Raw genomic sequence first — 13,662 nt, forward strand, 5'->3', positions numbered from 1 at the left:
ATCCAGACTCGCAGTGACATTGCCGTATGTAGGCCAGACCTCCTCTTCCTCAGTTGGATAGGGATGACCTGCATCAGGATGATTACTGGCTGTGAATGTAGCTATATCCACCGTGTCAGACTCAGCCCCGAGGCTCTCTTGATATTATCGACATCTCGAACACATCCGCGTAGACGGCTGTAAATCTCCCCGTGGAAAGTCACACCGATCAGCAGTGCCCACGGTTTTACCTGATGCTAATGAATCAACAAAGACAGACACGAGGCTGTCATCGAGATGTGCTTGCGTTTCTTTGTTGGTTCTTTGAATACGAAAGCCTCACTGCGCCACGAACATCCCTGTTGCTGATGATCTGCGGGGTTAGCCTGTTCATCATCTTAATATCATCTTCATTATCTCTCATCTGAGCAAAATAGCAAAATAGAATCATTATACCTAACAGTTACTGTATGGCATCATGGCCGAAACACCTTTCCCCAACAAACTCCCCCCATACACCCCGATGTCGTCTCTGGGTCACGAACTCGGCGTCATGTTCGGTTTCATGGCGGCCTGTTTTGTTATTATGGCTGTGTACACGTTTATCTGGCGTGGTGAGTTCTGTTCCAGGTCCAGGTTAAGTTGGGATCGAAGAAGCTAAGTCATGTGTTGGTGTAGCTGCCCAACGACGAAACGCAGAGAAAGATCTCGCCCGTCGCAAGAACTTACAAGCTAAAGGGGTGATGCGACATCGAGATGGGAATCGGGTCCATGAGAAGATGGTGGATCGACATGCGATTCCAGCAAATCGGGCTGAGTTGCCGGTTCATCAGGCTGGATAGGATATTCAATATGTAGTATGCAGTGTGTTCCTGTTTACATAAAATAGCTTTATTCTTATAAATATATATATTACCAAGTACTAGATCAGGTAAATAAAGATCATTTCCCAATAGCAACAAACAATCTATCGCCGATATCACCCAATCCCGGCACAATCATCCCCCGCTCATTACACTGCTTATCGACAGCACCCAGCCACATCTCAACACCCTCAGGCCAAGCATCGACAGCACGACGCACACCCCCCTCAGACCCAAGCACGCTGATCATGACGACCTTCTGCACACCCCATTCCCGGAGGAGGTGGATGGCAGCTTCGGCGGTGGCGCCTGTCGCGATGATAGGGTCGAGAAGGACGGCGATGGAGGCAGCGGCAGTGTTGGGGGCTGAGGGTGAGGTGGCTGTTGAGGGACGCTGGAAGGGGAGGTTGTTGTAGTATTCGACTGGTTGGAGGGTGACACGTTCACGGAAGAGACCTAGGTGGTAGATTGGGACGGAGGTGGGGAGGAGGTCGTTGATTGCTATATCATGTTACTTCTTTCTGTTCTCTTTTTATTACGTTGTACGGAATGAGGGGTAATACCATCGACCATGCCCAAGCCAGATCTGAGAATGGGAACAATAGCAACATCGTTCTCGATACCTTGGGTTTCGTACTCGATGCCGAGAGGTGTTTTGTCCTATCATATATCAGAGATTTTTGAGGAAATAAAAGGAAAGAAAACCCACAGTTCCACTCTTGTTCGCCTTTAACCCAGTTGCAAAAGCCTCGACACCCAAGATGGTGGAGATCTCAGTGACGAGAGTCCTGGTTTCACGAGTAGTGGTGGATTGCGAACGGAGGAGAGAGAGTTTAGCTTGGAGACAAGGATGAGAGGAGATACGGATACTAGATGGGAGAGACATGATGGAGATGTATTCTAATAGATGGAGTAGATGAGAGATAGAAAGGAAGAGGAAGAGAAGAGGGAGAAGAGAGTGAAGGGGAACAAGTCAGAAGAGGGGAAGAGGGGAAGAATGCTATGTTGTCAGGATGCAGGACAACAACACTGCATGGAAGGTGGAAGAATCTGCATATTTATTATGACTGTGATTATATCTACTTTGCTTTAAATACAATAATAGATAGATAATTCAACAACATCAGGATAATCAAGATAATCAGGATAAAGATACAAGAAGATACAAGCTGTTCCCCTCATACTGATAAGCAGATCGACATTGACCCACTTGGAAGCTCGCGTTTTCCACTCCAACAACTTGCCAGATTCTTCCCTCTCAATCTCCCTACGATGTGATCACTGCGATGCCTCATCAATGCTAATGCTAATATAATATAATATACTAATTTAATAAAAATGCCTGCAGAACAACCTCTCTCAGAAGAAGCCGCTGCCTCTCCAGTCCCTCCCACCAAAGAGAACAGCCTCAACACCAACGCCTATCCCCAACCTCTCTCGGAAACCACTGCTCCTCCTCCCATCTCTCACGATGCAGAACAGCGCAATCTCTGGGCTCCAACAACAGCCTACGCGCCTCCCATCGAACCGACTGAGCCCAAACCCATCACAGAACCTCTGTCCGCGCAGGCCACCCACCTCTTCACCCTCTCCTATCTGGTCTTTTTCGCCATCTTTGGCACTTTGGCTCGTCTCGGATTACAAGCCCTCACTTTCTATCCTGGTGCGCCTGTCGTGACGGGTGTGTTGTGGGCTAATGTCGGGGGTAGTCTGGTGATGGGTTTCTTCCTCGAAGACAAGAACCTCTTCGCCGAGGAATGGGGAAATATCAAACACAGGGGGGAACCAGCGAGCGAACACGAAAAGCACGAACGGGAAAAGAAGCACAAAGCAGTCAAAAAGACCATCCCGCTGTATATAGGCCTCACCACCGGTTTCTGTGGCTGCTTCACCTCCTTTTCCTCCTTCATGCGCGACGTCTTCCTGGCTCTCACCAACGCCCTCCCCAGTCCGTCGTCGGATACCATCGTCTCGCGCAATGGCGGATACAGCTTCATGGCTCTCGTCGCCGTCATCCTCATCACCGTCGCACTCTCTTTATCCGCTCTCATCTTCGGCGCGCATCTCGCTCTCGCCCTCGCCCCAATCACACCTACCGTTTCATTCCGGTTTATGCGCAAATACATCGACCCTGTCGTCGTCTTCCTCGGCTGGGGCTGCTGGCTAGGCGCCGTCTTCATGGCCATCTGGCCCCCAGATCGCGGAAACACAACTGAACACTGGCGCGGACGCGCCATCTTCGCGATCGTCTTCGCCCCGCTCGGCTGTCTCCTCCGCTTCTACGTCTCGCTGCTTCTCAATGCGCGCATTCCGTCCTTCCCGCTGGGTACGTTTACAGTCAACATCTTCGGAACCGTCATCGAGGGCATGTGCTATGATCTGCAACACGTGGGTGGGATCGGAACCGTCCTTACAAGCTGCCAGGTTCTTCAGGGTGTCATGGATGGATTCTGTGGCTCTGTCACGACGGTCAGCACATGGGTTTCTGAGCTGAACGGTCTGAGTCGTCGTCGCTATGCTTATATCTACGGAGTTTCTAGCGTTGCAGTCGGACTGGGCTTTCTCGTCGTGATTATGGGTTCCTTGGGATGGACAATCGGATATAAGAGTCCGATTTGTGAATAACTCAACTAGACTGATGTACATACACTACCTATTACCACATAATAATAATACCTACCCCATCTCAACTAACCCAACAAACATTCTCGAAAGCATCACCCTCTCATCCCCTTCACTATCCCCAACAACACCCAAACAAGCACTCAAGTACCCCTCCCGGAAACACCCCCATAGCTTCGCATCCAGCCCAGGTCGCGGGAAAAACGGATCGTTACCCCAGTACGCTTTCACGGCCTGTCGAACACCATCTTCGTCCATGCTTATCGTTCGACAGAGGTCGAAGTCGAGGATCCACATTGTATGTTCCCCAAGGGGGTTGGTCGCTGTTTGTCCATCCCCAGAGGGAGAAGGAGGAGGCGCAAGAACAAATTCCACATCATTCGCATCAACACCAACGCCCCAATGCAGTATCGCCAATGTCTCCCCCATAACAGTCGCATACCACTGCACCAACCCCGACTCGCCAAGTTCCAACTCCTCCATCTGATCCAAATGAAGCGGATAATTGCGCAACGAAAACGCCTGAAACCTCCCTTCTGTCGACTTTTTCGACCTTTTCGATGTAGGCGTATGTAATCTCCGGCCTAGATACGGTCGGATCAGACAATCGCGATTTGTCGCGCTGGCAAATATCTCATCTTGTAAAGTCGCCGGACAGTATTTCGATATTAAGGTTTCGCGGGTTGCGCGGGGAATGGCGGGGATGCGCGATACTTCGATGACGTTGCAGGGGGAGGAGCCTTCGGGGAAACGGGGGAGGTTGGTGGTCCACCATGGGTCGGAGGGGGAGATGAAGCGGTGGCATTTGGGGAGATGGATTTGGATGTTGATGTTGGTATTGGTGTTTTCGCGGAGGAGCTGGAGTTTGCTTTCGATGAGTTTGTGGATGGTGTAGTCGTGGTGGAGGGAGCGACTGGGGCCTCCGTCTTCGCGTTTGTAGGCTATCGCAGGCTCAGATGAACTCGTCCAGACTGTGCCGCAGAAGCCGGCGCCAATACGGTGGAAGGAATTCATTTGTGAAGTGGATGTTGAAGCTGAGGTTGTTCGAAGTCAAGTTGTTAAGTTTTACGATTACAAACCATGTCAGGTGAATCCCCGCCAAATATCTGTATTTTGTTGCGCTCAAATTAACTATAGTACAGGGTACTACAACGCGAGACATGTTCAAAAACATCAAGGCAGCAGATAAACATTAACACAAAGATTTCCAAGAATCAGAAGAACAGAACATAACGGACGATGCCAATAATCAAAACGAAGACGTTGCGGGGAGGAGTCAAAACATTGCAGGCGGGGACGGCGTAAACACATAACAATCAGAACGAATCTAACGCAGGAACAAACATTAAGACCAGTGCCAAAACAATAATGGTTAAAAGTGTATGGGAAAGGAATGACTTGAAGACTAAAAATGGGCAGAATGAGTATATAACGAACAAGGTATCAAAATGGCCAAGGGACAAATCGACTGGCAAACTGACCAAACACGCTGATGCGCAGAAGTAATAAAAGGGCACTAAGAATTAAGGGTGTAAAAGAAGAAAGGAAGAAGGGTAAAGAAGAAGAAAAAGAGGAAAAGGGAAAAGAAAAGACAAGAACTCCTCCAAGTGCTAAAAGGGAAGAACACACAGGACCAGCCGGGTGTCGAGATGTTACCTGAAAAAGGAACAGCCCATAAAAACACGAAAATGACCACACCGGACTCCTGTGAGCTCTTGCAAATAAGAAAAACCAACAGGAAGAACCATGATAACGCGGTGAAAAACATCGCAAAGCAGATGAAAATATCACAATCAGTCGGGAAACCACCAGCAAGGAGCATTATGCGGCGGTCCAGATCGTCGTGTTCCATGGCCGGAAAACACACATTACCGCCCAGCTCCTGCTAATCCGTTCCCGACCCTTCCCTGAGTTCCGAAAATCCGCCAGTGTCCCAATGAAAGAGCTGAATGCCAAGGAAAACGAAAATGAAATAATAACCATGAGATCCTACATGGAAGCGCCGGTATAGCGCAACCCATTAGAATGTAGGAGTTATAGGCGACTCAAGTGAGCCTCGGTAGGGACTTAATAGGCAGTCCCTACACTAGCAAGCGTCTTGGTCGGCATTGGGTGAATAGGCTGGTCCTTGCTGACGCGCAATGAGTCTTCGTAGCCGACCAGGGCCTGGGAGTGGAGTTTGAAGGATTCGCCCATGAGCTTGGTAATTCTATAGATATGTTAGTGATGTACATCAGATAGAGTATCCGAGAAAAACTTACCCCCAGACAACCACGCCGTCCAGGATGTTACCCCATACACGGGCAACAGTGGAGCTGAGTTTACCAAAGGCATCGACAGCGTCATCATCAAACAGATTGCGAACCTTGTTGTAGATGGCCAACTCAGCCTCGGTCGCTGGCTCCTCGTCGTGTTCCAGGCGGTAGAGCCAGAGACTCAAGATGACCATCAGATCGAGGCCGCAGAGCGGATGCTCGACACTCCAGTTGGTAGCCGAAGTCTTTGCAACCCAGTTGATCCCTTGGATGGCTGCGATTTCAATGCACTCGAAGCAGGACTGGATAACCTTGTTCATCTCCTGCGATCGCTTGACCTTTTCGCGAGCGACGGTCATAGCGGCCGCAACCTCGTAAGAAGAGTGGTAGCGCATGGCTTCCTGGATCGACTTGAGGTCAACTTCCAAGCGAGCGCGGGTGTTGCGGTACATAGCCATGGAGTTGAAGATGAGGGGGTGGCCCTTTTGAGGAGTGCTGAGAGGCACAACGATTGTCTCTGGCTCGCAAACCTCGAGCGAGTTTTCCCAGGTCTCCAATGCGAGGCGAAGCTTGTACTCGGTAACGACGTCCTGGAGAGCTTCAAAGCTTCTCTTGTGGTTCCAGACCTGCAAGAACAGGGCGTTGATCAAGACACGAGTAGCAAAAGCGCTGTATCGGGTCTGCTCGCCTTGGAAGAGACAGTCGTGGGCTTCGCGAACTGTAAGCGAGGTGGCAGTAGACAAGCTGCGGTTCCATGCCTCATCATCGGTGGTATCCAGGTTCCAAAGAGACTCGGAAGAAGGAAGCTCGAGGTTGTCAAATTCGTCAAAACTCATTGCTGGAGTGTGGTTGAAAGTCAACGTGAGCATGCCGAAAAAGATGTAAACCGCGTAGTAGGTTCGGCGGCACGATTCGTCCTCGATCCATTCTTCCCTGGTCGGTTGAACACCTCCGCGAGCCTCGGATCGCAGCTTCAGCTGGTATCGGTTTCCGGCAACCATGTTGGCGAGGAGACTCTTGATCGAACAAGTCCATTCCAGACCCTTGGGGTCGCCACTCCAGCTCTCGAAAATCATATTCAACAAGGTACTCTGCATGGCCCACAATGGACATTTTCTAGAGTCAAAGTTATCTTTATGTTGCAAGAATTGGGTGACAAGGATCTTGGATCCAACATGGAGGGTGAAAGCATGCTCGCGCTCAAAAGTGTACAAGGCACCGATAGAGAGGACAGCCAGTAGCAAGGGAGGCGATGCCATAGTAGGCCTGAACGATTCCTGGTGAAGGAAAGGCAGGTGGGGGTGGTACAAGTTGAAGTAGGTCGACAAGTACCGGTTCAGCGATGCAGTCGAGGGCAATTGGAAGGATTCGGGCAGCGCGCCAAGGGCATCAGCGTTGCGAATGCGTTCGACGACCATGTTGCGCTCGATCTCGCTTGCGATTTGAGGTGCTTTGGGCAGCGTCAACGCTTGGCTGGGGCCAGGCGATCGCCTGTAGTTCACCGGGCTGACAGGGCCAGTCATGGATGGGTAAGGCGACAGCGCGTTGGGGGTAGAGTTTCCAGACATGGGCAATGAGCTGACGAGGGAGTGGAGCGAAGGTGCAAGGGCGTCACCGACGGCACCATGCCGTTCGATGTCCTGGCCACTCTCTTGTGCGGTAAAGCTCGAAGCCATGGAAGGCTGCTTGGCGTCTGCGGGGGAGACGAGGGTGTCCCAAGGCATTTGGGGGAGAGTCGCATTGCCTGAGAGGTACGCGACGGGGGGTTCCAGCAGTGGACCACGTCCGGGAGAGAACGAGCGGTCGGATTCAGCACGGTCATTTGCCTGATTGGTAACGGCAGCTGCGGCCTTATGTTGGAAATCTGTCATCAACATGGCTGCAGTTTCAAGGTCGACCATACCATCACTGCTTGCCTCAATTTGCTCTAATGTGGCAGGATCAATTGTGATCGAGGGCTTGGCGGGGGCGGATGGTGCAGGGGATGACTTCTGAACACCACCACCGCCACGTCTGCGGCCCTCAGCAACCAACGGTATCCCACCATCTTTGGCGTGAACAGTACGGTCATGGCGAAGGAGAAGGTCACGACGAACGAAGGTACTCCGACATTTTAAGCACTTGAAGGGTCTCTCTTTGGTATCTGCAGGGCATTAGTACTAGAAGGCTAGGCTGCGCGAAGGAAGAAGACTTACGGGAACGTTCATGTCTACTGCGATGTTCACTTCTGGAAAAAGCGCGATTGCAAAATTGGCACTTGTATTTCTTCTCTGGGGCATTTGCTTTTTTGGCCGGGGAGTTGTTGGCCTGGTTGGGAGCTGTAGGAGCCATGTCGTAAGACGGAACAGAACGGCAGGGCCACGATTATCTTCTCAGCAGAGGGTCAGCGACAAGGTAGTCTGCGGTATTGTCCCTTTGGTGAGTTCAAATCGGTTCTGAAGGCGAGTTGACGACAGGAATTCGGTTTGATGTCTGATCATTCCTTGAGCGGGGGAATTATTGTAGGAAGTGAATCCAGTATTGAGGGGGTCCAGCCACAGGCGGACCGAGGGGAAAGTAGAGGTAGTCGTAAAGAAACCCAGGAAGACTAAAGCACACAAAACACCGCGGGGAGAGAAGAGAAAGATTATGTTGAATGATTATAAGAAGAGAGAGTGAGAGAAGTGAAGGAGGAGGGGGGGGAAGAGAAAAGAAGAAGAGGGGGATGTTGAATAATGGAAGAAAGAGGGAGAAGAAGGGGAGAAAAGAAGAAGAGAAGTGGGAGGAGTCGAAAGAAGTTTGGTTTAGGTAAAAGAGAGAGAGAAGAAAAGAGAGAGTGAGAAGGGAGCGAGGGGGGAAACGCCGGCGAGAGAGAGGGGGAAGTGCGAGAAACCCACGCGTGGCCGTGGGCAGAAGCGGACAAAAGAGTCGGGCGATCACAGTGAGGCGGGCAGCAAAGAGTGGGCGAGGGGCAACCGTCGGCCATGAGGGACTGGCGGGGAGCAGCACCACCGGGAAGGATGCGTGGGCCACGCACTGCAGCTCTACTGCCACGGGCTGCAGGGCTGGCGGCCAATCAGACGCGTGGAACCCTGTTCTGACTAACGGGCTAGGCAGAAAAGGGGTTAGCGCCGCAATCGGGCGGACTTCCATACAGAAGCAGAACCACCAAAACAAACCCACATGGACTAACCCGTCAACCGGGACTGACTAACAAGAGGAGAAATGATATCAATATCCATTATTAGGTACGATGTATTGCGTTGTTCCTTACTCTAGTTGTCTGTACTGTGTGTGTTGGTTGTCTACCGTAGGTAATGCTGTCCACAGAAGCTAGGGTGGCATCCCTGTCCAGGGGCCCCTCGCTCAGTTTCGAGCTGGGCTAAGATTTGATGCTGTTAATATCGATTATTTCATTGTGGGTTGGTCTGGTATGACTGCAGCTCCATACGGTATGGTATGTAACTCTGTTCGATGGGTACGAAATCCTCTCCTCCATCGGTCCATCCCTACTATCATCCCTATCTGACAGCGCAGAACCACAATCTTGGTACATCGGCTGCGGGGCCGTCTTTTTGCTTCCTGTTTTTCTCTCTCATTTTCTCAATAATTTCCGTTCAGCTTGGCCTTAGGGCTTTTTCTCAGCCCCTCTTCTTTTTGAGCAAACGCGACTTTCGCCCCTCGCCCCGCCCCTCGACAGGGATCTTAGTACTGACAGTACATAAGTACTTTTCTACACACTCAGCTTGTCTGATAGACTGATAGAAAATGGTCTATGAGGATCTATCATATAATATATTAATATTAATTTAAATAAGTAGTACAGAGTAATGTAGTACAGACTTTTTTTCTTTCATCTTTGTTCTTTTGTTTGTAGATCTACCCCTCCTGTCCTTCCCCTCTATCCACCCCTCGGCTTGAACCCCTCCTTACCATCGTAACCAAAACTCCATCCTCGTCCCGTGCGGTGTGCACAGGACAATTCTCACCTTGAAGCGATGCCGATGGGGTTGGATGTATGTCGTAAGAGCCCAACAAACAGTTGGCAAATAAGAGGCCATCACCGATCAATAGTGGTCGCAGCTGTCCATGTTGATCAATCTGCCGTGTTCCAGACTCCTGTCTTCCCCTTTCACTCTCTCTGCTTCCTGTACCTACTGACTAGCTTGCCGTCTATGGCGAGAGCTAATCTCGACTTGCCAGGTAGAGTATCGACTGTACATTATTGGGGTCGATCCTCTGGGCCAAATCAGGGATCCCTGACAGCGTCATCATCGACCTTTCGATGATGTGATGCCCCTCTGATTGACAGATCACCAGATACCTACATCCACGCTACACAGTTGACTGTAGACACTGTGTACACATTTTTGAAATTACTGTCTCAGGTCACCTGCACTCACGTCCAAATCTGAACCCACCGATACAGAACGGTATTTACTCGATCTTCAGATGCAAGCCTGCATCACCAGTGCCACTATTGTTTCTGTTTTTGGGGCCCTGGTTTCCACGATTCCGATTCCACGATTCAATGCCACATGCACACCAAGTGGGATGGCTGTGGCTGCCTGTCCTGCAGCCCAGCAGCCGCCGCCTAACCAGCCTCACCTCGGAGACGCGCTCTCGTTCCGCGTTGCCCTTCTGATCCACTATACAGTACCCCTCTTCACTCCCCTCTTATGCCTCCCCTCTCCCCTCCTCTTGCCCCTCTTTGATTATCATGGATCTATGGTCTCCATTATTTGATATTGAATACAATTACTTTATCGAGTACATTATTCTATCTACATAGGTAGTAACTACTATCTAGTATCTACCTGTATCTACAGTACAGAGAACGATCCGTAAACTCCCGGGTGGGGCAACCAACAGCAGCCGGAGATTCCGTCCAACACGGCTAGTTACTTGGGAAACGCACATGACCTCGAGTTCATACCGCCTTTGTCTCTCGATCTATCCTGTTCATGACGTGTGGACTGTGGATTTACACAGTGGACTCACATAGGAGGTTTATTATCATGATGCTGTGCATATCATATTCCCAACAGTTGAGGCTGCTGCACATGTACCTGACCTGGCTGTCTGTCTGTTGGCTGCTCACCGCTCTCTGGCAGATCGAGAGCGGTGAGTCGGCGAGCTTACGCTTTGAGGAAAAGAAGGTGACGCAGGCTTCGAAGCGGGACATTCGGCCTTTTCTCACACGTCCAGCCCCTCGTTTTTTTTTTTTTTTTTTCCATTTATTCAGGGAAAAATAATAATAATAATAATATGAAATGAAAAATCTATTCGACTATCAGTTATTGAACAGGGATGGTAATCCCTACGAGAAAATGGAATTTATTATTCTTTTTCCTGCATCCCTCCACTTTCTTCCCTCCCGACATGCAGCGGTCCGACCCAGGCAGACACACGAATCAGCAGCTGATGCAACATTTTGTATCTGTACGGAGTACTCTGTAGGAGTACGAACTCATGGTGGATGTAGAATACTGAATACCTAGTTGGCTGCTAGTACATACCGATCGTGATGGATCAGGATTCCCGATCAATTTCCCGACTAGTCCTCATTCCTGGATATTGACTGGGAAGATAGTCAGAGTAGGGCTAGAGAATCCTCCTTACTGCACGTACCCGCCATGAATATCGCCAAAAGTTCTTCTTCTGCAATGGATCTACAGTCACAAAGTCTGAAAGAGCAAGACAAGATGACTCCACCAGGGTACCGTTGCAGCATCAGGAACCTCTTCCCCGGCGGCCCCGTTCCTCGAACTAGTGAAATCACCTCGGCCGTTCCTTGGCTGGATGGCGATGGATGAGGGATCCGCTTTTTCCATCGTCCCGACAACTTCTGGTTCTTTTTTTTTTTTTAATTCTCTTCTTCTGGCCGTCTGGTAAACGGTCTGGAATTCCCAAATGTAGACATCACTTTGGAGTCGGTGAGGCCCTGTCCTGGTGGGATGTTGACCGCTTTATTATTCTTATGTCTTATGGACACAGAATAATTGTTTTGTACACATGACAGTTCAAGTTGGGCATCATCCCGCTTTCTTTCTTTCTTTCTTTCTTTCTTTCTTATTTTTGACAGTCTGTCTGTTCTCGGATGGTCCACCGTTTGAGGATATCCACAAATTGATCCTGTGATAAACTTTGTCAGTTTGTCTCGGAAATATGATGAAATATGAATAATGGATTTCGCCTTTTTTTTTTTTTTTTCTTTCTTTTTTTTTTTTTTTTTAATTTTTATTTTCGTACGCGACGCGTTGTGTGTCCCTCGCTAAAAAAGAGGATCTTCGAAACTTCCGGGGAAGCCTAAGTTACATTAGTCTGTCCTTTTCCTTCTTTGAGGCTTCTAGAGTATCGACTGCAAGTATCTCGAGAATATGATATTCTACATATCTATTACCTATAATATGATTATAGATATATATACTGATAGAACCATGGAATCACCACGATACCCGGTGTTCGATCCATGGTTCATTCCCGCTAGGGCAATGTAGGTACCATCACATACTGTCGCTGTGTCGACCGCCTCAAGCGGTGTCGCAAAACCTGCCATTCCCTGTCAGCCAGCCAGCGCTTAGTTAGTAGTTAGTAGTGTTTGGTGACCGCTTCTTTATCCTTCGTTTTGGACCTATCGTTGAGAATGTGTTTTCTACTTGATACTCGACTGGGTGTCTATCGATCTATCAATTATTCTATTATTCATCTACCAGGTATCATCGCCGCTGCTATCTGAGACCTGAGTCCTAGACATGAAGATCAAAAAAAGAAATAATTCATCTCCGTCTATACCGCTCCCCACTCACACCTGGTCCTAGCAGGTTCTAATTGGACTGAAAAATCCTTCTCGAAGGCGCAGTGCCGGGTTCTGCGACATCCGATGTGCCTGTTAATCTTACCAGCGGCTTGGGATGGTTGAAGGCTGAAGCCGAGTCCGAGGGGGGGTGGGAAACTTCATCCATCATCCAGTGAGCTGAGCTGACTGAGACTGAGAGAAAAGGGGTACATACAAGGCAGACAGGATTAACGGGATCGGGATGATCGTTCCCATATCCGCGGAACCCAAGGGGCTGGTCCGATTGCTAGATTGGAATTTGATAGATAGATATTTCCATTTCCATTTCCATAGTCGCGATAGTCAGTGGGTGGTGGTTGGGATGATTCCTATTGATTCATTCATCTTTTCATTCCGTAATCTGCAGTAACTCCTGTTGGACAAGACTGGAGTTACTCCATCCGTCTCTTCACATCCAGTGAGGAAGTGAAAATCGATTTCAATAATTTAATCACCCCCTTTCGATGGATAAATCTCCCCTCCCTCTTTTTTTTTTTTTTTTTTTTTTTTTTCTCTTGGGGGGGCATTCCTTACCCCCCTCCGTAGTTATTCTGTACTCCGTGGTTATTCTGTATCTGTCCTTTTGCCACCCCTTGCTGAATACCCCTCCATTATTGCGTGCATGGTTTCTCGATTATCGAGTCTAGTGGGTGTAAGGGATCGTGGCGGAATTGGTTCCTGGATTGTTTTATTGATTGTTTCAGATTGTTATACTGTATGTTTACTGTGAATAATAGGTAATTATATGCAGTATTATATGTATGTATGTTGGTTGATTTGTTTATGGAGGTTGTGGTTGGTATATATATTTGGTGATGGTGACTATTTGTCGTGTTTGGCCAACTGAGTTCATTCGTGGTGTATAGGTATTGGGATTTCCATTTGAAAATGATGCTTCTAGTTTTAGTCGAATATGTTGGTTATTATGGCATATTCTTTAGTTTTAATAATGATGGATATTCGTGAAGAGGGTACTACAAGGTGTTCGTCATTATTGTAGTATGTCGAGTCTGACTTGAGTACAGTGATTCAAAGAGACCACTGGAAGGTTTATATAGATGTACTGAAATCAGGCTATAAATGAAGTAGCTAATATCTGTCTTTGACTATGTTAGTAGGGTCTGCC

At 48.9% G+C, this 13,662-nt stretch overlaps 7 protein-coding genes across 7 annotated transcripts; 2 read left to right on the forward strand and 5 right to left on the reverse strand.

Annotated features, from left to right (window-relative positions):
* The first annotated feature begins 396 nt into the window (after positions 1–396).
* On the forward strand, positions 397–900 carry ASPWEDRAFT_39245 (uncharacterized protein). Its single transcript, XM_040835059.1, has 2 exons — positions 397–593; positions 658–900. The coding sequence occupies exons 1-2, from the start codon at positions 458–460 to the stop codon at positions 819–821; spliced, it is 300 nt and encodes a 99-aa protein (XP_040691220.1). The 5' UTR covers positions 397–457; the 3' UTR covers positions 822–900.
* On the reverse strand, positions 667–1,975 carry ASPWEDRAFT_67750 (uracil phosphoribosyltransferase). The gene is made up of 3 exons (XM_040838926.1): positions 1,552–1,975; positions 1,406–1,502; positions 667–1,343 (listed from the first exon to the last, which is right to left on the reverse strand). Exons 1-3 carry the CDS (start codon positions 1,726–1,728, stop codon positions 922–924), a joined length of 696 nt encoding a protein of 231 aa, XP_040691221.1. The 5' UTR covers positions 1,729–1,975; the 3' UTR covers positions 667–921.
* On the forward strand, positions 1,798–3,492 carry ASPWEDRAFT_458712 (FluC/FEX family fluoride channel). The gene has a single exon (XM_040836645.1). The coding sequence runs from the start codon at positions 2,181–2,183 to the stop codon at positions 3,465–3,467; it is 1,287 nt and encodes a 428-aa protein (XP_040691222.1). The 5' UTR covers positions 1,798–2,180; the 3' UTR covers positions 3,468–3,492.
* A 26-nt stretch (positions 3,493–3,518) lies between these two features.
* Positions 3,519–4,478, reverse strand: ASPWEDRAFT_171014 (zinc finger protein; the record flags this gene model as incomplete). The annotated part of the gene is made up of 1 exon (XM_040830713.1): positions 3,519–4,478. The coding sequence occupies one exon, from the start codon at positions 4,476–4,478 to the stop codon at positions 3,519–3,521; it is 960 nt and encodes a 319-aa protein (XP_040691223.1).
* Positions 4,479–4,691: 213 nt separating this feature from the next.
* Positions 4,692–5,423, reverse strand: ASPWEDRAFT_458710 (uncharacterized protein). The gene is made up of 2 exons (XM_040836644.1): positions 4,946–5,423; positions 4,692–4,869 (listed from the first exon to the last, which is right to left on the reverse strand). Exon 1 carries the CDS (start codon positions 5,314–5,316, stop codon positions 4,981–4,983), a length of 336 nt encoding a protein of 111 aa, XP_040691224.1. The 5' UTR covers positions 5,317–5,423; the 3' UTR covers positions 4,692–4,869; positions 4,946–4,980.
* A 108-nt stretch (positions 5,424–5,531) lies between these two features.
* Positions 5,532–8,251, reverse strand: ASPWEDRAFT_738686 (C2H2-type zinc finger protein; the record flags this gene model as incomplete). Its single annotated transcript, XM_040839391.1, has 3 exons — positions 7,915–8,251; positions 5,726–7,862; positions 5,532–5,673 (listed from the first exon to the last, which is right to left on the reverse strand). The coding sequence occupies exons 1-3, from the start codon at positions 8,048–8,050 to the stop codon at positions 5,532–5,534; spliced, it is 2,415 nt and encodes an 804-aa protein (XP_040691225.1). The 5' UTR covers positions 8,051–8,251.
* ASPWEDRAFT_458708 (uncharacterized protein) lies at positions 8,198–8,887 on the reverse strand. Its single transcript, XM_040836642.1, has 2 exons — positions 8,882–8,887; positions 8,198–8,807 (listed from the first exon to the last, which is right to left on the reverse strand). The coding sequence occupies exon 2, from the start codon at positions 8,682–8,684 to the stop codon at positions 8,346–8,348; it is 339 nt and encodes a 112-aa protein (XP_040691226.1). The 5' UTR covers positions 8,685–8,807; positions 8,882–8,887; the 3' UTR covers positions 8,198–8,345.
* Between the last annotated feature and the right edge of the window lie 4,775 nt (positions 8,888–13,662).

The sequence above is a fragment of the Aspergillus wentii genome, assembly GCF_001890725.1.
Source record: "Aspergillus wentii DTO 134E9 unplaced genomic scaffold ASPWEscaffold_3, whole genome shotgun sequence".
Classification (NCBI taxonomy): Eukaryota; Fungi; Ascomycota; class Eurotiomycetes; order Eurotiales; family Aspergillaceae; genus Aspergillus; species Aspergillus wentii.